This window comes from Balearica regulorum, chromosome 1, assembly GCF_011004875.1.
Source record: "Balearica regulorum gibbericeps isolate bBalReg1 chromosome 1, bBalReg1.pri, whole genome shotgun sequence".
In the NCBI taxonomy this organism is placed as follows: domain Eukaryota; kingdom Metazoa; phylum Chordata; class Aves; order Gruiformes; family Gruidae; genus Balearica; species Balearica regulorum.
In genome coordinates, this window is record NC_046184.1 from 60669396 (window position 1) to 60694936 (window position 25541).

Sequence of the window (25541 nt, forward strand, 5' to 3'; positions counted from 1 at the left end):
CGGGAGCGGGGCCGGGAGCGGGGCCGGGAGCGGGGCCGGGAGCGGGACCGACAGCGGGGCCGGGAGCGGGGCCGGCAGCGGGACCGGCAGCGGGGCCGGGAGCGGGGCCGGGAGCGGGACCGACAGCGGGGCCGGGAGCGGGGCCGGCAGCGGGACCGGCAGCGGGGCCGGGAGCGGGGCCGGCAGCGGGACCGGCAGCGGGGCGGGCGGCGGCGGGCGCCCTCCGGTGGCGGCAGCGGCTCGGCTCGGGCTGTGCGCCTGTCTGCCTGCCCCTCTGGAAGTCCTTCCCCGGGCAGGGGCCTGGCGCCTCCGGCATCGGCTCATGGGCCCTATTTGATGCTCTCCTTAGGCGATATCATCCCCCTGAAAAAAAACCTTCATCCGGCGCTGATTCTAGAAGCAACTGCTACTCATCCTGCCCAGCTTAGCCATTTTGCTAATAACTAGTCCCTGGCCCATTTGTTGCATCATCATCTGCTTAGTTTGGAGATGTTTAGGGAGGGGGAAGCTGCGGCTGTTTTAGTTTTGGTGTTAATACCAGCTGTGTATGATACATAGCACTGTGAGATGCTAATGCCTGTTGGTCCTCCGAGTGCTCGTACGCTGCTGCTACCCTGCCTTTCCCGTGTGCGTTTTAGTTGTCGTCAGCCTCTGCCAACCACGAGCAGATACTCACCGATGTCAGAGATGCAGAGTCAGAATACTTACATGCAGGACTTTACCAACACTTCTTTGTAAATCCTGGCATGAGGTGGTCAAGCAGCGTACGCAGCCATTCCTTTTCCCAAGAAGCCCTTTGGCCTAACACTGACCAAGGATACTCAAAGAGCAATTCTGCCTTGGACACCAAAACAAAAAGTGTATTATTTTCTGCTTGCTCATGTAGCAAAGCCTCTCCAGAATCTCTAGTATAAAATATCTTGCAAGGTCCCAATATAATATATCTTTTTAGGAGCCAATGCTTACTTACACACTGAGAAAGGGAATTCAGAAATCTGTCGACAAGAGCAGAGTTTGACTATTCCTGCATTTATAATGCCAGTACTAAACCCTGGAGCTGTTCAGAGTTAATGCAGCATCACAGTTGTAGCCTGCTGGACCTCAGACAAAGAGATCCCTGACCTCTGCTTTTTTTTTTTTTTTAATTGGAGCTTATGTAGCAGGTGTTTCTTTGGCTGATATGAATATTGAAATAATACATCTCAAAATCTTTTCCAAGATGATGGTATCTAGATACTCAGCTTAGCACTGGGGGACAAATCTTTTCTCAAGTGATTCCAGTTTCACTGTGAGAGGAATAAAAGCCAAAGAAGCAATTTCTCATTTTACTACATATCCTGTTTAGAAAAAAATAGTTTCGATGAAATACTTATTACCCACTTAACTCCTGTGCCCAACCCCAGTGTCCATCCGCAATTCTAGAGGAAGAAGCTAGTTCAAATAAGGCCGGCTTTGTTCCACTCAGAAAGATTTTCCTTTGGCACTCTCTAGATATAAATATGTCAAATTCCTGCGGATAATCCTTTCCTGTCAATACTGCTTAGGTTGGGGCTGGGATGGAGTCCTGGAGTTATGAGTAAGGATGGAAAACATAACAAGCAGGGAAAGAATCAGGGTTACCTTGCAACTTCGAATTTTTTTAGTGCTCTGAGTTTCAAACAAAGTTCTGATAATGTTTTCTTTTCCCCCCCTTTCTCCCTTTTTACCAAACTTCCCAACAATATATACATGTCGGAGGATGCAAAATATGATGTTTAAATATTATCTGCTTTACAGTAATAATTTGAAGCCACAAGCAAAATCAGGGCTTGAGATGACAGCCACTGCAGAGCCACCGCAAGAGACATGGGCTAAACAAATGAGTTGACACAGTTTTTAGTGGCAGGTAAAAACAAAACATTGCAGTTCCCACAGTGTATATTTGGATAGTTAACACTTTTGGTGTCACTGAGGCCAAAAAAAACCTTTCTGCCAAGTATTTCCCTGCTCTGGAAACTCAAAATGCTCTGCACAAGGGAGCAGGATCCAACCTGCAAGGTGGTCTGCCTGGGAGCCAGAGACCTGGGAAGGGCAGCAGGCTACCTCCGAGCTGCGCAGCCTGGGAAGCCTCACTCGGATGAAGTCTGTAAATTGAAAATAGTGAGGTCTTAAAAGAAAATTTCTAACCAGATAGGAAACTTAGAAATTATGGAGAAACAAGGGTCCTGATCCAGATCCCACTGAAGTCAGTATCTACGCTCCCATTTCCCCTCCTGGTACAAAATTAAGGCCAAAGAACTTTGCCCAAAGCCACACAGAAAACATGTAATATACCCAGCAATGATTTCCAGTATCTAAAGCTCAAAAAATCCTCTCCTTTCCTTCGAGTGCATCAGAGCTGTTTACCAGACTACCTAATAGCTAACAGATCTCCCCACATTGAGCGAGTCTTTCCTTTTTGAAGTTCCCTTCTCAGGATCTGGACACAGCAGTGTAAGAACATCATCCAAGGAGGTAGTACAGGCTTGTACGGTTTAAACAAATATGCTTTATGGTGTTGGGGAAGCAGGCTGGGCCTCCGGGCATATTTACTAGCTATTTCTGTTCAAAAGATTGCAAACATTAACAATATAGACAGCCCAATGCTCATCATTAAGCTCCAGAGTAAACACCTAACTGAGGGACAGCCTTCTCAATGCTATTGTTTCCAGCTGCCTGGAGTTTCAGGCAGAGCAGCTATGCTGCTACACGTTCAGCTGATGCCTTCAGAGACCCCATCACAACCCTGTCAGCTAGAAACAAAAGGGACATTGACTGATCTGAATGTAGCGTCCTGAGTGAATGAAGCTGTTGTTATTCCTACATCGTGTGTATAACGCCATCGCCTAGACGCTCAAACCCTATCCTAACAGGCACTGGAGCAGAAGGCTTCTTTAGGCACCTGTCTGCTGGAATGCTCTGGGCACCAAACCACTCTCACAATGGCATATTTTGTAGGATTAAACGTGGACTTCAAGCACCCCATTCTGATCATTTTTGCCTCATCCCCATACCAGATCTCTAACATCACACATTCAGGTCTGAAGATGGTATTGTTCTTAGCAGTTTCATTAAGTATCATCCATTCTTAGGATGGTTTCTAAAAGAGAGGGAAAAAGCCCTCAGTTCTGTCTAACGTGTTTAACATTTAAAAATAAGATACACAAGCAAAAGAGCAGCTTTTCCATTCAGGGAGGAGATATTTGTATTGCTAAAAATAGCCCTACTAAGCTTTCATGAACATGAGATTGACAGAAGGATAATTAACATTTGCTGGAGTCTGAATCCTTACAGATAATTAACTGAGGTGATAATAACATCTCAGACCCACGGAAAATACCTCTGTACTTGAATGCGTTCAGTGATCAAACTGCATTACAGCATCCCAGAAGAATGTCACAGCCTTCCAGTGACTGCAGGTTGGTGGCACGACTGGAAAAAACCCTGTACCTTCTCCCTAAGTCATTGGGGTTTTAAAGCTGCAGCAGCTGTAGAGAGAGCAGGATGACTCGCCATGGCCTCCCTGGCATTCAGGAGAACCTCCTTCGATTAAGTCAGGCCAGGACGTCTTAAAGCCTTCAGAGTGTATTGTCACACATGCGCTTTTGGGTTGTCTTGTAACAACATGGGAAAAAAATGCAGCTGTGGAGCTGTAGGATACGTTTGTCCTTTGTGGCACTGTTCCCTCCCACCACTACCTGCCCAAAGGAGCTGATCAACCAGAGACGCAGAGGGACAAAGACGAGGCGTGCTGAAGCAATGTGGCACACAGCAGAGAGAGATCAACCAGCCCAGGTGGCTGGTGCCAACCACTGCACCTGTTACGTTTTCACAGTGTTAACTTTTGGGTGTTTCTGCACCTTCCCCTCCCTGTCTTCTGTGGGATCGCATCTTTCATGGGATATGATCTGAGGCCCACAGACACCGATGCATCTTTCCCTGTTGATTACCAAAGCTATTGGATGAGTTGCATGTGGGAAGGGGATAGGAGAAAGTGAAGAATTCAGTTACGAAGCAAAATTTGCAAGGACCAAATAGAATAGATACATACTGCTTTTCAGTCTCCAGTCCCATTACATATTTTCTAGTATTTGGGGAGCTTTATTAGTTTGTAACTTTTCCTAGGGCAAAGAATCTTCTATTTCTTCTGTCTACTCTTTCAGCATTGACAGGGAAGATTTATAATGCAGTTGACAATAGATAGTGGTGTTATGTGTTAAATACAACCCTCAAAAATAGTTTTTTGTTCAGGTCATAGAAGAAGATCAAGGACTTGAAGCATCGCAACTAAGTGCTCCAGAAGTGCTGGCAGCTCCATAATGCAAGACAGAAATCACATGTTTGAACTCTCTAGAATTAGCGTATTTTCTCCAAAGTCCACAGGAATAACCAAGGGTTGGGTGAGGAGTTGAATTCACATTTCATTCATTTGTTCATCTGGTTTGGGGGATCACCACTCACTCTTGCTGTTGTAGTGGAAGATCTGCAGATACTGTTGGCAGAGAAGTACGTGTCTCATATGAATGTCTTAGAGTCATGCCCCTTGCAGCACGCCTGCTGACTCCCTGGTTGACACAGCTCAGTGGCGCAGCTCTTGTGCACATGAAGGTCTGTCCCCAAACCAAACAGTTGGAGTAAAGGCTTAATCTATCCAAGAGTCCTACTACGTTGTCCTTTGTTCGGATCCTGATTTGCCTTCATTTGCCTTCACAAAGCTCTTCAGTTTCCTTAGATTTACTATTTCGCATTCAACAGAACTGGTGTAATTTACTACTTTACCTATAAAATTAATTCAGTAACAGGGCTGCTGTTTCAAGTGGTTGCACAGAGCTAAATTGCTGTTTGTGGAAGTATTTGAACTATGAAAAGCAGCACATCTATTAAAAAGAGGTTTTGGAGTGCTGTTTATTGTTCCTTTCAATTTCTCTCATCTCACTGTAACAAAAAGTTATCTTCCTCCTGAAAAGCAATAAAATAAATCTAAGTGCTTACAATCTTTGCTGCACAATGCAAGTTCAGGAGTAGGTGTGCTTTCTTGCGTTGGCCAAAGAGAAGCAAACTGAGAAAAGATGCACTGTAGCAAGTGAAGTTCAGTGTCTGCATTTTTGTCTGAACTATTTAGAAGCAGCCAGGTGGTTAATACGACCCTGATTTCAATGTTTCCTGGACAAAATTTGGATATAAATTTGCCTCAGGATGATGGCTGAGGCTAGCGATCTGCACTTGATCCCTGCAAAAAGGAATCAAGAACGTAACACGCAAATGTACATCGCCACATTCTTCAGTGAATCCAGCTGACCTTGATGCTGTTGCCTGCAAAAGGGCAGGGAGTTTCTGAGGGTGCAGCTATACTGTCTCTTGAGTGTGATCCCAAACATCATTTATGCCTAAACCCTTAGGAAAAAAGCCTGTGCTCGGGAGCAGAGTTCAGTGTGTACTTGAGCACAGGAGCCCAGAGGAGCTTCTTTCCTTCCCTCCCTTCCAGTCTGCAACCAGGAAGCAGCAGCAGAGATTTACTACGGGTTTATACAGGCAAAGGGGGCTTGGGGGCTCAGGCTAGCAGCTATCTCTCCCACCAGCACAGTCAAAACTCCCAGCCCCAATTCAAAGTGCTTACATCCCTCTGAAGTTTGTACTGAGTAAAGATAAACACATCCTGAAGTGCTTTGTTAATACCACAGGGATGGGCTTGATACAGGGACCTGGTTTGAGAGAGGAGTTCTCCACTCCAAATGAAAAAATCTAGTCACTAGGTGATTTATTAGTCCCTCTTCAATGATACTTTTGTTTTAAGAGGGCTTCAGTTACTCTCTGCTGACTGGAATTTTTCATTTATGTTGGAGAAGTATTGCTCCTTGACTTGAAAAATGACTTCCAGTGAGCAATAAATGCTGTGGGCCTCATCCTGTGGCTTTGGGCATGACAGCTCACGACCGGTCACTTTGCCACAGGATCCTTGCCATTCTTTCCCTGTTTTCTTTTTCTTGCCTTATGCTTTACACATGTTTGTAATTACCTTTTTTTTTTTTTTTTTTTTAAAAAGTTGCCTTGTTACATCTCCCTCTGTTCCAGGCTGTCAGCTATGGGTTTCCCTGTATTTAAGTCCCAGGCATTCCTCATCAATGCGCTCACTGAAATACTTTTACCACGGGAGAAATCCTTTTTGCACATCACTTCCAGTGCAGTAAGGTAGAGCGAGTCCTTGCAGTCAAGGAAAATTCCCTCTGGGGAAAGATCCCAAGTGCAGTGAAAGACTCTAGACCACCAATGAACCTGCTTTCAAAAATAACAGCAACATATAAAGTATGGCTGAAATTCTTCCTGTAGGTTTTAATCTTAGACATTAGATGCACATTTCTGACAATGAAACCTCTGGCTGGCTGGTTTTCTGAGTCTCCTTTGCAGTTATCAAGGAAACAGGCTGCGTGTTTTGGCAGATGTCTAATGCAGGTTCTACCAGTAAGTTTATTCAAAACAACTGTTTTCTTTAATATGAGTCCTGATCTTGTGGAGAATCTTACAGCTTCCTGTGCTTCCACCACAATAATGCTCTACCTTGTATTAACCTTTCATAGGGAACTATGGGGTCTGCCTGTTCTTTCCCTGCTTTCTCCTGCGCCTTTCATTAGGAGTATTTGTTACAGACAAACTCTCTGTTTCAAGGCAGTTTAACTCAATTTACTCTTCTCAAGGTCAAAATTAAACTACTTTAAAGTAGGCCTTTTTTACTCATCAAAGAAACTCTTGCGTACTTACAAACAAGAGGTAAATAACACATTGTTACGATGCTCTAATGATGTTAAATGTCTAAATGTGAGCAGGCAGCTGTGTGGGAGACCTTCCCAGAGCACCCGAGTTCAGCAGGGTGCAGAGCTTCATCGGTGCCTGGTCACCCTCGTGGCCAGCAGCAGAGGGGAAAGGAAGACTGCAGAGCCCTTAGGATGAGGGGTAATACTGAACTCCTAATTCTGCAGCTTGGTTTGTTGAGACATGACAGTCCCTTCTCATCATTCTGGCAGTGAAAATGTACTTTAAAGTTAAAGCAATTCCATAATCAGACAAGAACTTGCATTACTTAAGATGTTGTGTAGAACAGGTCTGGTAGTGCCCATCTTTGGGCTAAACATTTTAATTAAGTGCCTTTTGCTGTCGCAAATCCAATACTATTCTCCAACTGAGGCAGAATTTCCCATTTGCTGCCCTAACGATGCATAGGGAGGCTGGCTGCTGTTGACCAGGCTTTCTGTGGTGATTGAAGAGGTCACGTGAGTCATTCATACCCCGTTTGCTAAAGTGCATGTGGATCTCTGAAGAAGAACATTGATTATTTTTTATAAGTATTGTATAATTATAAACATGTACAAGTCTTCCCTAATACAAGGATATATTGAGGTTATCTTTCTAGCTGATTTGCCTGTAGAGATTTGGACAGATCTCCAACACTCTGATTGTATCTTCTGACAGTGCCTGAAATTCTCCTTATATTTCCTTATGTAGGATAATGGGAGTTGTGCCTGGGGATTCTTCCACAGCCTCCAGCCCAGCTTCTGCAATAGCAATGAGCAGTACTCAGTCCTGTGGGAGTAACGGCGTGTCTTGCTTCATGCAAGATTTAGACTTCAGCTTTGTGCTGAGTCTTCTTCAAAGGCAGCCAGGAAGAGCAAGGTTGCCAAACCTCACTGCAACCCTAATGGGATTCAGTCATCCAGTTCCCCCAGGCTGCTGTGAAATCCCACTCTCAGCTCCATATCTTGCTATTTGCATAATGTTCACGCCCCCATGCTGTAGCTTGGCTAGCATCAGTCCCTAGGAGGCAACTTGTCTTTGGCTGTCTTAAAGAGCTGTAATTTAGATGATGTGCCCCAAGAAAACACAGGAAACACATCAGAGTAAAGAAGGAAATCAATCAAGAGAAAATCAGATAACAACACCCATCCTCAGCATCGCCTTGAAAGAAATGAGTTAGATGCAGAGAACAGAAGGAGCAGCCACCAACTAAATAGGTCAGGTTACCAGCATGAGGCTATTTAGACAGCGATAGCAGGAATGGTGATCAGATATGCAAAGCTTTTGAGATGCAGATTTAAATTCCCCTGGTCAATGGCATGGCTCCAGATGTTCTCTAGTGTAGCGGGCAGAATTTTTTCCACTGTAATCCAGCTTTCTCCTCCGGGTTTCACTGACCATAAACTTTTCATTAGTGCCCTTAACATGAGGCACAAAAGTCTTCAAGCCAACACCTGTTGCATCTATTTTTATAAGCCAAGAGCCTGATCGGTTCCACAGGAGATTCAAGAATAAAACATATTTAATAGCCACGAAGGTTTTCTATTAACTTTATGTTTCTTCTCCTTTCAAAACTTGGGACTATATAGCCTATAAGTGCTGCCTGCTGCTGTTCCTTTTTGACGTAAGCCTCTCTTTGTTTTGCTCCTTTAAACTCAGTGCCAGATTCTGCTCACGCTTGTGCCCATGTAGATCCAAAACTCCTTGGACGCTAATGATGCAATTCCAGGCTCTCTCTGTGGTAACTGAGAATAGGAGCTGGCCCTTGTCGGTTCAAATTTACCCTCGATGCAACTTCACTGAGGGTGAAGGAGCTGCCACGAGGGTATTTTGGCCTCACTGTCCCGTGACACTAAGTGATTCCTGCAGGCTGCAAACAGCCCAAGTGTTGTCCAGCCAAATGTGGTGAGTGCAGCGGGTCACATACCTCTCAAAGCTAAACTGGGTCAGCGGGGGCATGGCAGTCCACATCAGCTACGGAGTGGCCTGCGTTATTTATGTGAAGGAAGAAAAATATGTGCGGATGCACCCATCCAAACCTGTAACTGGAAGTGACAGAGGCGAGGGGAGTTCCCCTCTCCGCTCTCTCATCAGAGATCCTTGATAATAACCCCCAATGGAGAGAGCCTCTTCCTGGGCAGCTGCGGATTTAATTTTGGTCTTTGTCCAGCCCAAGCAGCTCAGATCTCTAAAGAAGTGGATTTTCTATACAATAGGGGTGGGACGCACTGAAGCGTGAGGAGGAGGCGGGACACCAGGTGTCTATGAATGAGCTAACGAGCAGCCTGAAATGCCTCCGTACCCCTCCCCTGCCCCTTGTTCTGCCCTTGGACTGTAACACGAAGCAGCACAATGACTCACTATTAGCCCCGGCGCAGCTGCAAGAGGTCAGGCCCCGCACTTTTGTACGGGCGTCTTTAATTCAGGCTCCTCGGGGACTCATTTTTCAACGAGAGGGCTAATGCTCGAGCTTTCGGGGGAAATGACATCAGTCGGTGAGAGGACAGGCGTTTAAGAAAGGCAGCTTGTACTTTAACCTCTCCTACCACACCCATGATGTGATGCTTAGGTAGCCTTTTCTGCCTTGGTCTCTTTTTAGTAGCCTTTATAAAGTCAGTAGCTCAAATCTGTTTACCTATTCTGCCATTTTCAGGAACACAAAACTTCTTAAGGAAATAGGGAATTGGTTTTTGTAGCATTCAGTGCAAGGTTAAGTCCAGTGAGACAAGGTCTGATATTAAAAGAGGCAGAGACAGATGTGTGCTTTTTGCTAACTGCATCATAGGGAGAGTTAAGTTTATCTTCATTCTGGTCTACTCTCCCAACTACCAATTATTAAGCGTTTTTGGTCAGCTCTGATGCTCTACAATGCTGCCTGCTACTTGCACACTATTATTTCCTACCTAGTTTTATTGACATGGCCTGTGTTATTAACCGCAAGCTATTTCTCCAGGGAAAACTAGGTTATCCAGCCAACCCACAAGGAAGAGAAGGGATGCCTCTTGCACATAAAGCATGACCCCTCTGTCTCCAGTCTTTGGACAATTAACAAGGAGCATTAATGAACTACCAGGCTACTATGCAGCCCTTCCCAGCTGGAATGGTGGTGGTTGTGATGGTGGCAGGAGTGAAATGCCAGTGAAGGCAAGAGGGCAATCCTCAGCACCAGGAATGGGATATGCACCAGGGAAAAACATCCACTTCAAGGAGCAGGTACTGGATGTGGGCACTGAAGGCCTGGCTGCCTTCTCACTGAGACTATGGAAATCTAAAGTAAATGTAGAAAAATCAGAGGAACAGCACCTGCAGAAAACCTTAAAGTAGCAAAGGAAACAGGCTATGAAAGTTGTTGTCTAGCATCTGTGCTGAAAATAAAATAAAAAAATTTTCCATGACCTACACTGGTATGAATTAGTATTATTCCTACCAAAGTAAGTGGAGTTACACTGGCATACACACAAAGGAAAATGAGGACTCATAAAGAACAACGGTCTCTGGATTAAATCCATTACTGGTATAAGCAAATACATTCCACAGACCTCAAAGACCTCCATGCCTGTTTGCACCTATGGCAAATTTGGTTCATTTTCCCCAGAGGCCTTTTTCCATTTTAAATATAGTGTGCACGCAGATGGCCCAAGCTACAATGGGGTGCCCAGCTTTGTATTAAAACGGGCAGCTTGACTTTGGCTTGAACGTAATGATATGCTCCACCGCGATTATATTTTTAGAGCTATCAATGAACAGTATTTCAAGTCCTTGTCAACTTGGGCTTTCAGATCCTCAAGCATCAACCTAAACATAAAAGGATGTTTAATACTGATGGCTAAAATTGACAAGATTCCTAGTATACCTATTTAAGCAATATGAGCTTGCATGTGTACATATATACACACATTATTGTTTATATATATTAATATATATATGTTGCTGTTTTTTATACCATGGATGCACACACAAATGCACAGAGTTATTATTGATTATAATAATCCCTTGGAAATTAGACACTGCCATGTGTTTTGACTCAATTTATCTACTTCCCCCCAGGGTCAATCTAGCCTTCTTTTCAAGAGTGCTGAATAGCCACTGTTCCCATCAAATGCTGTGGCAGCCATGCATGCACCTCCTCTGAAAATCACATTTAGCTCTCACAAGCTTGCTCATGATGGGTCCTGGTCTGCTGGTGCTTCTCTTATTTTCAGATAAAAATGTTCCTATTATATGCCTGCAGTGTCTTGCAACGTGGGAGGATGACTCTAACAACCATACCACTGGTGGCTGAAATGGGATTCTGCAAAGCTTCAAGTGTGACTTCATTGCAGGTCCCTTTGAGCTTTGCCTGTCATGCTAAAAAGTTTATTTCAGAAAGCATATCTCTGTCATCAAGAATCCTGGGTCTTCTGCTGCTTTTCCAAACAGCGGCACCTCAGGCATCTCTGGCTGTGCTGCAAGTTTGCAGGCAGGCAAACAGAACAGCCACCGAGCACCTGCTTTATTAATTACAGGAGTGTTACCTGGTACAGAAGGAGGTGGCCTTTTATTCCTCCCGGGGCCCTTTTCACCTGAGCATCCCCCGTGAGGGGCAGAGATGCCTTTGGTCCCCCCTGTTCCTGGAGGCAGAATGGAGCTAATGTTGCTGCAGCACTGCAAAAGGTCAGCGATGAACACAAGCCTCGGTGTCCCTTTTTTTGCCAGGAAGCAAGTAGGGGTCATTGGCTGAGATTTAACGATACCTACAATTGATGAATGCAGTGACTAAAGGGGGACGTGATAGCTGAGAGGCATATTACACAGTGTGATTTTCTACAGGCTAATTACCACAGATGCAAGGACTTTGTTTTTGCATTGAAACCTGCTTAAATCAGTTTTACACAGGTGTAGCCTGATGGTCTGGTCTCAGGAGGAATACTTTTAGTCTTCCCACGAGTCAGATTTGTGAGTCCAAATGAGCTATGACCAGTGGCCTGGGCAATGTGGATGCCCTCGTACACTAGATGCTTGTGTGCTCCTGAGGACCATGTTGGAGCCGGGTTTCAGCAGGGACACCCCAGGCAACCCCTTTGCTCGTGGGTCTCTGTGGCGGGGGTGAGCTTGGGCAGCCAAGCTGTTACAGACCCCTCTCCATTGTAAGAAGACTCAAGACAAAGGAATTGTCCTTGAGTAGCAACCTTGAAGGTAGGGCAGCGACAGCTTATATAATGTCATATGAAAAAGTTTCACTGATCATTTATCACTCATTTATCAATTTTACACCAGGAGGCCATCACAGTAGCAGGAATCAGATCCTGCCTTTGTTTCTGATCACATCCCCTTTCACAGCTGTTCAAATCTGAACAAAAATTCACACTTTTTTTTTTTTTTGGAGAAGAAAATTTCTGCTCAAAAAGCATTAAAAGATCATGCCTATCACTGATTCCTGATACCACTTCCCACTGAAAAAATTGTCAAACAAAGACCTGTCTGTCACTCTGTGTCTGTAGCATTCCTGATGCAGCCAGCTCCTGGTTCACAGCTCAAGACGTCCGCTCACCCACAACAGATAAGCATTAAGGTTTTGTCAGTCTTCTGACAGCTTTAAAGACAACATACCTAATACTGTCTTCACCCACACTCTGGCTGGCTTCAGTGATGTTAATCCAAATTTACATCCAGGTTTGCATGCTGAAAATTGTATTTACCACTTAAAATACTGTAAAGTAGTTGAAAAATGTTGCTGTGAAGCACTGCCACATGCTTGTTTTGCAGATAGATTTTTTTCCTTCAGATGCTCAACCACTTGGTGGTGCTACAGAAAGGGTCTGCTTCGCTTCCTAAAGCAAAGCAGGTTTCTTCTCTTTCATGAAGGGTATCCAGAGATCACATTAGATAAAGCTGTGGCAAGAAGCACCTTTCTTCTTTTCTTTTTTCTCATGAGTATTGCCTTTGCAATGGTCAGGTTGAAATCTAAGAAATCTAGCTATCGTATTTCCCCACCGAATGTGTGTGTAAAGTTACAACCTTGGCTAATTCATTTCCCTCTATCGGATATTTGATATACACATTTCCAATGGAGTTGAAAATTGCAGGACAGCGGGTGTCCCAGGAGAATTCACCCATTTAAAAATGAATGTGCCCCGTGCCACCTTTTGCTTGCTTTCCCTGACAATCCAGCGCTAATTTTTGGGTTTTTTTCTGGCATTATCCCTTGCAGGCAGCAAACCTTCAGATTGCACGCTCAAGAGTTCACACCGCAGTGACACAGAGCAGAGGATGTGTGTCACTCAGTGCAAAGCCAGTGAGATCTGGGCACTGACACCCCTTCGCCTCCTTGGAAAACCCCATCTGGTACAGAGGGATGAAAGGTGAAAACCCTCCTTTTTATGAAGCCAGGGCAGAAAAGCGATGAAAGCCCTGATGGAGCGAAGTTCTTGAGCTGTGTGCCTAGGTCCTAAGGGGGAAATGCCCACAACGAGCCTGCTGCATCTGCCCCAGCAAGTGAGGGTGGGTTGGGGACAGAGGGAAGGGAACAGAAGTGGGGAGCGATGAGACAGAAGACTTCAGACAGTATCATGGCAAGTGGGGATGAATGCAGAGGGAGAAGATTAGTAATTTCCAGCTGTTTTGCAGCAGCATCTGGTTGATTCTAGGCAGCCTAACTGGTGTCATCTTTGTAGGCTTCAGTGCCAGCAAAGGCTCCTGTGCATGGAGCCCTCGCGGAGATTAGCACAAGCTGAGGTAAAGTGAGAAGGATTGGCCTTGCTAAAGCAATGGGAAGTATGCAGAGGTCACGTTACTCCTCTTATTAAATTTGAGTATTTTTTTCATCTTGGTAGCAGGCCTTCAAACATGTTCTTTAGAAATGAGTGTCCTGTTCCATTAAAAATAAATCTGTTTCTTTCTTATAACACAATTAGTGTCAGCAAAGCATTCTGCAGATCTTAGAAGATTTATTTTTGTATAATTCTTGGGAGGCAGGAAAGAGTATTCTAGTTCTGGAGGAGAGATAAGGAGACACAAGTTTAAAAGTGTTTTTAGGCCCTGTGCCAGATTTTCTGTTTCACCATAGCTCACAGAGGAGAAGGAGCCATCTCTTCAAGCCTCTGTAGACTTGGTGGGGAAGGTAGCTCTTTCCTACAGTTAGCATTACCTAAAGCGTTGTGCGCTTTGCATTGATATGGAGAAGCTGGTAGCATCAACGTGTTGCCTTGCTTCTCCCTGTAGGACTGTGTCTGCATCTTCTCTTAAGATCTGTGTTGTCTCTTGGGGGTTGTTGAACTGTGACTGTGGTCTCAGTGCAGGCTGGAGAAGCCTGGGGTGGCTGTCACGCGGACCAGCTAGCATCAGCTCTAAAGAAAATGACCTGTCAGCATAGCAAGAACATATCTCTTCCCCAGTCCTAAACCCCTGACACTCACCCTGCTGTGGGCCCGGCAATGAGGACGGCATTGGGGTCAGAGGGGCTGTCGCTCCCCTCCTGGACGCAAATGCATGAGGGGCTGGCATCCTCTACTCCCCTACACCTGCTACGACGGTGTCAGAAATTTGCAATTCCCTTTACACTGCATGAGAAGCACAAAGGAAACACAGAGAGCCACAAAACCTCCCCCCTCCCAATTCCCTAGCCAGAGAAATGAAATTTTCATGCATAATGAGGCTTTGATCAAGTCTGTCACTGAACTGATTTGCTATTGATTTAAAGAGTTTTCTCTGCTAGCACACAGGCATAAAGGATGGCATTTTAAAAAGATGTAATGGAAAATTATATTTGGTTCTCGGGCATCTATACGCAAACATATTCATTTTCCATTTAATTGCTCTTTGTAGTTTGCTGCCCCAGATTTCTGGGTATGTCCTTTTCCTGGGGAAGTTGTGCTGTATCATTGGTACACATCCTAAAGTCATAATATTCTGTTTACATCTTTCTAATCACTTGCCATAAAACGATTACATTGCCATTAACAGTTTTTATTATTTGACCTAATGTTATTTACAAGTCATAGATAACACTATTCTCTAAAGCCCGGAAGTGGCTGCAGACAAATGAAAAGTAAACTAAATAAAGCTAAAGGAAGCTGGCAGTCTCCATGCTAAATCTATTTTCTAATTTAGTATTGTTTTAACTAATGATCAGTGAAGGAAAAATGCAGCCAGTCTTACAGCTATGAAGCCGTGATGTACATTATAATGAATTACAGTATTTCAGTGGGAATTTAGGAGGAGATGGGGAGCGAGAGACGATTTCTCAGGGTGAGATTGCATCCCTAGCTTGGAGCCCATGGCAAGGCGTGTTCTCCTCCACCATTCCCTAAAACAGCCCCAGGAGGGGAAAGGGCTGCACTTCGGGAAGGCACGATTGAGCCCTTGCTCCCCTTTGTCTACAGAGGGAAGGAGGTTGCCGACCAGCCTGCACCACTTGTGGGGAAGAGGGAACGGAGAGCCACTTTGCCACCTATTCCCCACAGATTTGTCTCCTAGCAGGAGTAAGGCGGCACACTTTTCCCTTTTCTCCTCTACGCTTGAACTGCACAGCCACACTGCCAAGCTAGGGTCGTACCCTGGGAAGTGATGCGTGTTATCAGTTGAATATAACAAATGCTGTTCTTTCTGATGAGGTACATTGTGTATCTACCATAACATGGTAGATGTTATGTTCTGAGTGTCATGGCGTTGATTTGCTGTCATTATCCCAGATATCCGCTTGTCAGTAACAGTCTTAGGGAAATGCTTGTATAGATGAGTGCATCCAAAGGAATGAACATCCAGTAATTCATTGATGCCGTGTGCAGCATGAGTTTTAGCATAACATCTTATGCTTAACCTTCTTCACTCTAATAAATACATATTAAAAAAAAGTAATGTGTTTTTTACTCCCTATATTATTGGAGTAGCCTTACCCTTGTATTTCCAAGAAAACTGGTTATGCATCCAATCGCTGCATGAAAAGAGCTATACAATCTAGATATGGATCCACAGACCTCAACATAAAACAAACATCTTGTGCAAAACATACTTTTGGCTTTCTTCATCACAGGCATCAGCGCAACAAACACCACACAAAAGCCACAACTGAGGCTAAAGTGCCGCTCCTTGTAGGATCTACCCAGTGGCTGTGGTATCTCCATGCGATCAGACTGGGCAGGAAATCCCAGAGTCCTGGAGGGAGGTATCTGCCCCATCTCATCCATGAGTCATCCAGGATGAAGAGGTCAAAATGGCAAAAGTTCATGCTTCCAACATTGTGTTCACGTACAAACATCTCTGAGTGAAGGCTCCCACAGCGCGCAGCTCCCCGGCGCGGGCTGCCAGGCCCCGGCAGGATGCCCCCCAGCCCGTCAGCACCTCGGCTGCATTTTGCTTCCCCCTTCTCTGCTCCCGGCCCCAACCCAACTGGCGGCCGCACAGCTCCACCCTTTTCCGCCACAACCCACAGGCACTGCGGAAATCTGCCCCTGTTTTCTGGCTAAGGGCTGGGGGTTGCAGCACCGATAACTGAGGTTAGGACAGCTTGCTTGCATGCACCGCTGTGCTGGGGGAGTGGGGCCAGAGGCATTGCGAAATGGTGGCTAGGGGATGACTGCTCTCAGTGATGCTTTGGAGAAGCCGTGTGTGTATGAGCTGCTCCGAGAAGGGTTGTTCCGTGCGTGGGAGACGGCGGTGGGCAAAATGGGCCGGGCGGAGATCCAGCTGCCTACACGTGGCCTAACGTGCTGATGGTTGAAAGTGATGCATCTAAGTCACCCTCTCTAAATATGGGCAAAAAAACAGGCAGCGGAAGGGAGGCAACCGAAGGCAAAGAAGGGAAGTGATGAGAGGAGGGGAGCACATTGCTGAGTGACTTAATTAGTTTTTTCACTTCTTCTTTTGCAGTTTGCATTGGTGAGATGCGCAATCCAGCAACTATGGCCCGCCACAACTCCCTGCTCACAACGATGAAAGCTTGTAATGTTGGTTTTCCATATTATGGCCTGCTGATGTGTGTGGACTTTAATCCCAAAAGGATTAAGGTGCAGGGGGAGGGAGGGGGCTGGTAGTTTGGATTGTATGGCTCATTTATTTAATAAAAATATGTAAATAACACACTAGACACACCATCACAGAGTTTTACTGAAAGAGTATCTAAGCTGAATGAGAAATAGGAAAGCAACAGACGAAGGAATTGTGTGTGCTCAGTCCTACTGGAAACAGCAGAAGAGACCCTGAGCATCAGCCCCTGCATGTCAGTTTTCTTTCCTGTGCAGTTTGGGTTGTTTCTCCACACTTCTCAGTGGTGTGGAGAGCCCCTGTTTAGCAATAGCGGTGAGGAGTTCAGGCAGCAATGCAGAATTGTTGAATGCAGAAAAGCAGATTTTACATGGATAAAATCATGTGACATAAACACACAGGCAGACACATGCATATGTAAATATGTAAATGAATTTTCAGTTCTGGAGATGTAAATACAGCAGGCGATTAGTATCCTCTGTGCTATGGATATTCCAATAAAACATACCAAGCAGTAGAAGAAATAACCAGTATTACAGGAGAACAATGATAACATGTTCATTGTCTAAATTCTCAGTGAAAGCCACTGAAGCAAAGGCTTGAGGCTTGGAAATGGAATTTTAAAAGATGTTTTATAGACATACGGCTCCTCTCCTATTGAAAGTTTTATACTCTTCTAAGGAAGTCCACCTTAAGTTTCAGAGTCCTCTCTGAACAGACATTACAAGTATTCTTCAGTTTCTTCATTGCCCACAGAACTCTGAAATGGGTCCAGGATCCAGGTTCAGAGGGCTTAACCTCCAAGTCTCTGTATTTCCTATTGCCTGGACATCCCAAGAGGCCTAGGGGCAATCAAATAACAAGAGGAGATACATGAATTCAGATAGAAGTTACACCCTCTGAATCTGGGCCTTGGATCCTGATCCAGGGTGTGGGTTTGGGCCAGGTTGTTGATTACTTGATTGAAGTATCATTTTAATAGTGAACTGACATCTGTGTGATGCAAACGAGACACACCTCAACAGACCACTACTTGACAAGGTAAAGTTTTTTATATGGCTCACTACAGAGAAAATCAGTGTTACAGTCTCTAATCCTGAACTTGCGTGACTCCTGTAATTTCCATAAAGCATGCAATTTCGAGGATTGGATGTGATCTGCCAGGGCAGATAATATGCAGATACCTGCTGCAGGAAACAGATGGATGCCAGCCATCTCTGCCAGCCGCCTCTTTCTACGGGATAATCCCTGTCATTGAGTGGAACGCATTAACATGCTTTCACTCCATCCAGCCAAAAAGCTCTCTCTCAACATGTGCTTGCACAGAGGAGAAAGTTCAGTTGAGAGAATGTCCCCCAGTTTCACCTACCAGCATCTTCCAAGTATTTGCAGTTACATCATCTTTAGATTTGCAGACTGGATGGCACAGAGCACTTCAGCTTGGTCCAGCAAATGTGTACGCCTATGCTTAGCCTGATCATCAAGGATGAGCAGCCAAAGCAACTCAATTGACTTTAAGACTGCGGCTACATGTTTCTCCACATACAGACCAGAGCTCAACAGAGAGGATGGAAACCTAAGCGAGCAGAACATTAGTTTTAGAGACTACAGGTCCATTGTATCCAGGAATCCCTTTAATACACATTTCTCCTCTTGTCTCTATCCTACACTGTAGGGAACAGTCAAAGAAGGTATTTCATTTCTCCAACACTGCCCTGGAAGCTGACCTTTTTAAGGGTGCTAACAACACTGTTGAACACTTTACAAACACTGGAGAGTGCTTATGAGCCAGGAGTCTGTGTACCAATGATACCGTCTCACCAAGTCAAGCTGCAATATGCATAGCTGTTGCACAGAAAGTACCTGGCCTCAGTTTGTAAAATAAGTATTTGTAGCAAGTATCTTCAAAATCCAGTGTTTATTTCTTTTATTTAGCTAAATACATGGAATGAATTAACATCAGCTCTATGCATCTTATGTTTCATTACAGGTGTTGCAGACTTTCTGAGGAGACCTAAACATTTGACTGAGAGCTATTAAGCCAGTGGTTTTTTTTATCCTGAGTTTCTCTACGCCAGGTAAGAAATAAGTTGTGCCATTTTGAAAGTTTATGGCAAAAATTAATCCTAAAAATGTACTGAGTTTTATGATATATTTATATTGCTAACATGCTGCAATCTTTTAAGATTGTTTTCCAACTCACACTGACTTCAGGAAGGCAAGCCTACTGAAACCAGTGGCTTTATTGTTTTTATTGTGATTATCTGTACAGTTTAGATTTGGTACAACATATCCTCCAATACTGTTTTGCAAATTAGAGCCTAATCCTATTTCCTTTGAAGATGGCTAGCAGAAGTCTGTTGGTTTCAATGGGAGGATAAATCCTTTTTGTGAATAAGGAAAAGCATTTACATAAAATAATACTGTCAGAAATGAAGAATTCCCCAGTGGTGTCTATAAACTCAGAGAGCTGAAATTCTCACCAAGTGTTTATTTCAGGAAGAATGAAACACGGCATGTTTTACACTGACATGAACAGCTAGAATGATGCAAATTGCCTACAAAAGTCATTATTTAAGATTTTCTATGCTCATTCTAACATTGTCTCGCCTTTTCTCTGTGATTTTTGCTTCTCAGTATTCTTATACCTGTTGTAAAGGACGTTGGTTTACTATTTGCTTTAGTGATTTTTATTCTTGTAGTGACAAGCATAATACTGATTGCAAAGCTGACAATATGCTAAAAATTAAAAGGAAATATCTCTATATGTCAGTGATACACTCAATCATATATGGACTTCTATATTTATAATTATTTTCAATTCCCATTGCTATTACATATGAGCACAGAAAGTTTCCTGTGTCCAGTTTTAATTTACATATTTAATTTGCTTAATGCCCTCTGGCTTCACATTTAAGAGTGTGGAAATTTAAAAGGAAAAGTGGTATTTCTAATGCTACATAGTACCTGTGCTTATTCCCTTACAAAATTGGCATTTTTCGTTGTGGAGCTTCTGCTGTTTTATTATGCCTTATATCTCTCCAATCACAATATATAGTGATAAATCATGACATATTTCCTTATGGAACGGGTGATGTATGCTTCCGAGCAGCTAGAAGAGAATACGCTTGGGAATATTAACAATGCTCGTGAGTATAACATAATGAAACTTATTTTCATCGCTGGCATTCACGCTTTTCAGCTGTTCAAGAGGTATAAAAGGTATAAAGGACCTGGATATAGCCTATACTGAAGGCAGCTTCCAGACAGACAATCGTAGCTGGACACTCTTCCTTGCTGCGTTCGGGGGGACCAAGCCATTTCTGAGCTGCTCATGTAGTGCAGCGCGCTGGCACAGGTCAGAACAGGACCCAGGCTGCTCCCAACTTTGGTGGGACTAGGGCTTGCACTGGACATGCAAAACCACTGGGCAGTTGTCACTGTCATCTTGACAGACTGCCGCACCCATGGCGCCCAGCAAGATCAAGGCTGATTTAATCCATTTAAGTGAAGCTGCACTGAGGTGAACACATGTCAGGACAATTCTTCACTTCTCCTTGCAGTCAAGGGCACCTCTGCTGTTCTTTGTGTTGCCAGCCCCTCTCCTAGCTCCCTCTTGGTGCTGCTGCATCCTCATCCCATTCCCACGCCAGTCCCTACTTGCAGCGGGTCTCCATTCCATGTGGATGTTTCTTAGGGTATCCCCTAAGTTTGAGAAGATCTACATGAGTGGGTTTCAAACTGGGGGCACAGAAGGCAATCAGTGCGGTAGCAGATCTCCCTCTCCTGTAGGTTCAGGTAGCCCAGGCACCGCTCTATTCTGTGCCAGCTGGCAGGAATGCAATCATAAAATCATAGAATCATAGAACATCAGGTTGGAAGAGACCTCAAGGATCATCTGGTCCAACCCTTCTTGGCAAAAGCTCCATCTAGACAAAAGCACCATCTAGACAAGATGGCCCAGCACCCCATCCAGCCGAATCTTAAAAGTGTCCAACGTCAGGGAATCCACCACTTCCCTGGGGAGATTATTCTGATGGCTGATTGGTCTCATTGTGAAAAATTTTTCTCTTGTGTCCAGCCAGAATCTCCCCAGTAGTAACTTGAACCCATTACCCCTCGTCTTTTCCATGTGACTCCTTGTAAAAAGAGAGTCTCCATGTTCTTTGTAGCCACCCTTTAAGTACTGGAACATGGTGATGAGGTCTCCCCTAAGCCTTCTTTTCTCAAGGCTGAACAAACTTGATTCTCTCAGCCTTCCTCATACGGCAGCCTTCCCAGTCCTTTGATCATCCTGGTGGCCCTCCTCTGGACCCTCTCCAGCCTGTTCACATCTTTTTTGCATAGCAGGGACCAAAACTGAACTCAGTTTTCCAGGTGTGGCCTGACAGGCGCTGAGTAGAGTGGGATAATGACTTCATCTCTGCTGGTGATGTCCTTGTTGATGCCACCCAGCATCCTGGGCCTGGCTTTCTTGGCCACTGCAGCACACTGTTCACTTGTGTGAACTCACTTCATATCGAGCTTGCTGTCCACCAGGACCCCCAGGTCCCTCTCCTCAGAGCTGCTTTCCAGCCAGGTGGATCCCAGTCTGTGCTGCACTCCTGGATTATGTTTTCCCAGGTGCAAGACCTTACACTTGTCCTTGTTGAACTTCATAAGGTTCTTATTAGCCCACTCTTCCAGCCCATCTAGGTCTTCCTGCAGGGTGACTCTCCCTTCCGAAGTGTCCACTTCCCCATTCAGTTTGGTATCATCCGCAAACTTCGTCAGGCTGCACTTGATCCCGTCATCCAGATTGCTTATGAAGATATTAAACAGCATTGGGCACAGTATTGACCCCTGGGGGACCCCACTTGTGACAGGTTCCCAGTTTGAAAAAGACCTATTTACCATCACCTGGTAATGTCCTGTCAGCCAGTTCCCACCCACCGCATGCATCATTTTCTCTAGGAGGAGGCTGTGGGGAGCCGTATCGAAAGTGTTGGAGAAATCCAGGTAGACAACGTCCACTGCTCACCCCACATCAACTGAGCAGGTTACTTTGTTGTACAAGACGATCAGGTTTCTCAAGCACAATTTGCCCTTGGTGAATCCATACTGGCTTTTCCCAATCATGTGCTTCACTTGACTTGTGACAGCCCCCAGGAGGATTCGTTCCATAACCTTCCCAGGGCCTATAATTTCCTGGATCCTCCTTTAAGCCCTTCTTGTAGATGGGGGTAACATTAGCCTTCTTCCAGTCTTCTGGGATGTCCCCCAATCTCCATGACTTCTCAAAGATTATGGAGAGCGGCCTCGCAATGACGTCAGCCAGCTCTCTTAGGACCCTTGGGTGGATATCGTCAGGGCCCATCAATTTCTAAGGGTCAAGCTCCTGTAACAGTTCACATACCAACTCTTCCTTCACTGATGGTGGGCCTGTGTTTGCATCAACCTGGATTTTTGTTCCAAAGGCCTGGGGCATTAGCACCTCAGAGTATTAAAATAAAACAAAAACCCCATGAAAGCTACTGATGTAGTCTTATTTCTTACGAAGAGAAGGCCACAGTATTTTCACCCTTTCAACAACTAAAATAAAGGAAGGAGGACACGGCGCTTTTTCTTTTCATACAGTAACAGAGTGAGGCTTCCTTTACCCTTTCTGCTTTGGAATAGCCAGTTTGTGGTGCACTCTGTGAAAGAGATGTTAAATTTTATGCTCCAGGGCTTAAGTTGTTATTAGGCTCCCAAAGAGCAAGCACCTAATGTGGGAGGTGTTAGCTCTCACTGCAGTATTCTGTCTTCTTCAACATGTGCATTGTGGTGCTGGCTCCTGCCAGGAGCAGGGTACTGCGATAGACAGACTTGCCTTGAGCCAGTCAGGCACTTCTGCTGATCCTAAAGTGAAGGTGCAGAGATGGTAATTACAGAGAAACTTTCTGTTTTTTTCCCCCCCAAGTTTATCAAGTCAAAGGGGCTAAAGCTGCAACCTCAGAGCAGCGTGTTCACTATCTCAGGAAGAAACCTTGAGGAAGTCCTTACATACTGTCCTGGAGAGCTAGAAGAACCGACTGAGAGTCCTCACTGAAGCTGGTGCCTGGATATCAGCACACCACCTTGGCACTCCTGAGTTAGTTGCCTCTGACAAACCTGAGCTTTCACAGGAGGCAGATATTCAAATCGGCTGAGCACATGGACCAGCCCTTGCATTAACACTCCTCCAGTGAGACGGAGGGATGGGGTTACTGACTCCCTAAATTCTGTGCTTTGACATCACTGTGACCATGAAGCTGAACCCTGAGTTTCAAAGTCTGTGTGCTAGCCTTGCAGAGCAGCTGATCCCAGCTGTAACCCACACCTTAAGGACAGTCAGTTGGGGAGGATACACCGAGCCAGGACTCTCACATGAAGGCCTTTGCGTCGTTTCAGCAAATTGGCCATGTCGGACCACGCCAAAGTAATTTCACCCCACACAAATTTCCCATTTCTGCTGCAACAGAGACCATCTGCCTTCTCTGGCCATGGGCTTGAGGATGGCTTCTTTTCTAACAGAAACATCTGATTCATCTTAACCCTGGCAACATTTATTTGTATGTCTGCATTGGTTTAAGTTTTCAAGATGTCGTTGTGAAAGAAATAATCACCTTACTTTAAAATGAAGAGCAAAATCGATGCATTCATTTGTATTTTGAAGTTCCCGAAAGCATCTGTCAGCTCTAGACCTTGGTCCTGATTTGCATGAATGCCAACCACAGCTGGACTGGGGCCCGGGAAGGTTTCCTACAGGCAAAAACCTCCTGGAGCTGGTGAACAGCGCCTGCCCATGCCAAGGACAGGCAGGGGCTGGGTGTGCCCATTTTTCTGCCAGTTCCAGTGCCATGGAAACCCTACAGGAAACCTTCACCCGCTTGGGATGGGGAAAATTAAGCGTTTTCTGGAAAAACTTTCCAGACCTAAATTTGGTGCGGGATCACTCGGGCCCCTGCCCACCATCCACGCACCCACGCTCACACTGGGGCTCTGCAGGTGCACACGCCTCACGCGTGGGGCTGGGGCCTGCCCTCGGCCCCGCCTCACCTCGGCTCCGGGCCGAAGCCCGGACCCCAAAGGCCGGGGCGGGGGCTGAGCCCCGGGCCGAAGCCGGCCTGCGGGCCGTGCGGCGGGGGCAGGGGACAGGCCGCCCTCCACGCCGCGCCGGGGATCAGCCCCGCTGAGGCACCGTGGAGCGCCGTCTCCTCCGCGCACAAAAGAGGGCCCGATCCGGCCCGGCCGCCCGCGGAGCAGCGCTCACCACCGCCAGCGTCGTTCCCGGCGAGACCGCCCCCGCTCGGCCCGCGGCGGTGGGGGCGGCCTGGCCCGGCCGAGTCGGGGCGGAGCGGGCGGGAGGGGCTGTCCCCCAGGCCTGTGCGGCCGCCGGGGCGGGCGGCGGGAAAGGGGAGGAGAGCGCGGGGCGCCACCGCCCCCCGCCCCGCCGCGCCGCGCCGCGCCCCGCCCCGCCGCGCCCCATGGTGCCGGCGCGGGCACGGGGCCGAGGCAGAGGCTGCGAGGCCGGCGGGGCGCTCACACCCCGAGCCCGCCGCCGCCGGGCATGGAGGGCGCCGAGGCGGCCGCCCGCGGCAGCAGCAGCCCCACTCAGCCCTGCTGCTCTTCCTGCGGTTCCGGGCCGGCCGGCGGCGGCGAGGCAGCGGCGGCGGCGGCGGCGGCGGCAGCAGCGGCGGCGGCGGCGGCGGCGGCCATGGAGGAGCCGCTCGGGGAGGCTCCGTCCCCGGAGGTAACGGCGGCGAGGAAGCAGCAGGGAGTGAAGCGGCATCACCATAAGCACAACCTGAAGCATCGCTACGAGCTGCAGGAGACCTTGGGCAAAGGCACCTATGGCAAAGTCAAGCGGGCCATCGAGAGGTTTTCTGGCAGAGTGGTAAGGCAGGCGGGGTGGCTTCTCTTTGCCTTTTCATTTTATTTTTGTATACATGTATGTATCGGTTTTTTCTTTCCAACGCCTACTTCGGAACGGAGCCGGCTGGGTGCGTCCCCTCAGAGACCCGTTAGGAGACCCGTCCGTGTGCGGGGCCGGCGGTGGTGGTGAGCTGTCGGGGAGGCAGGAGCTGGGGTCTGCGCCCGCACCCGGGAGCGGGTCAGCATCCCACCCAGCCCGCCGCGCCTGGGTCCAGGGCTTTGTGTGGGGTGCAAAGCCTATAGAGAAACTTTTTTGTTCCTGGGGAGGGGCGGCGGTGGTGGTGTAGTAACACATCGGTACGTTTTAAAAGGATGTGTTATTACTGGAAAAATAGGGTGACTTATTGTTTTGTTTTTACACATGGGTACACGGCGAATGGTTATTCTTTCCCCACTGGAAACTCACGCTTTAGTGAAACCTGTCACATCCCCCAGCTGACCAAAGCTGCTCACAAAGTACTGTCAGGAGGGCAAACGTTGGTTCTCCGGTTAAAAATGCCGTGATTCAGTCATACTTTTGAGACCTGAACTTTGCTGACACCTAAAAAAATTGCAGGGACTGCAACCCAGCCCCATTGGTTTTTACGATCCGTTTCACCGCTCAGTGGTGCCGGCTGGCTCGAGACTTCAACCAGCCCGGAGGTTGTCCAGCAATAACTCAGCTTCAGCATTTCCTCATTGGTACAGCACTCCAGCAGGGCGCAGAAATGCAATTGAAGAAATGTACACAGAGTTATTGTCATTTTTCTTTCCCCAAAATATGTAACTATTCACAGAGGGCAAGCGAATAGGAGGCAGGCATTGCATTAAAGACTGCCTGGAGAAATAGATGCTTTTCTGAA

At 46.4% G+C, this 25541-nt stretch overlaps 1 protein-coding gene and 1 long non-coding RNA gene across 2 annotated transcripts in view; both read left to right on the forward strand.

Moving 5' to 3' along the window:
- Window positions 1–6215: 6215 nt before the first annotated feature.
- Window positions 6216–16820, forward strand: LOC142600061 (uncharacterized). Its single transcript, XR_012833523.1, has 3 exons — window positions 6216–6321; window positions 12995–13145; window positions 16651–16820. It is a non-coding gene; the product is annotated as an uncharacterized LOC142600061 (long non-coding RNA).
- A 7436-nt stretch (window positions 16821–24256) lies between these two features.
- Window positions 24257–25541, forward strand: part of NUAK1 (NUAK family kinase 1) — a 49997-nt gene continuing 48712 nt past the window's right edge. Inside the window, exon 1 of the mRNA XM_075754154.1 lies at window positions 24257–24661. Within this exon, the coding sequence (XP_075610269.1) occupies window positions 24335–24661 (327 nt within the window). The 5' untranslated portion in view covers window positions 24257–24334. The remainder of the gene's footprint in view (window positions 24662–25541) is intronic.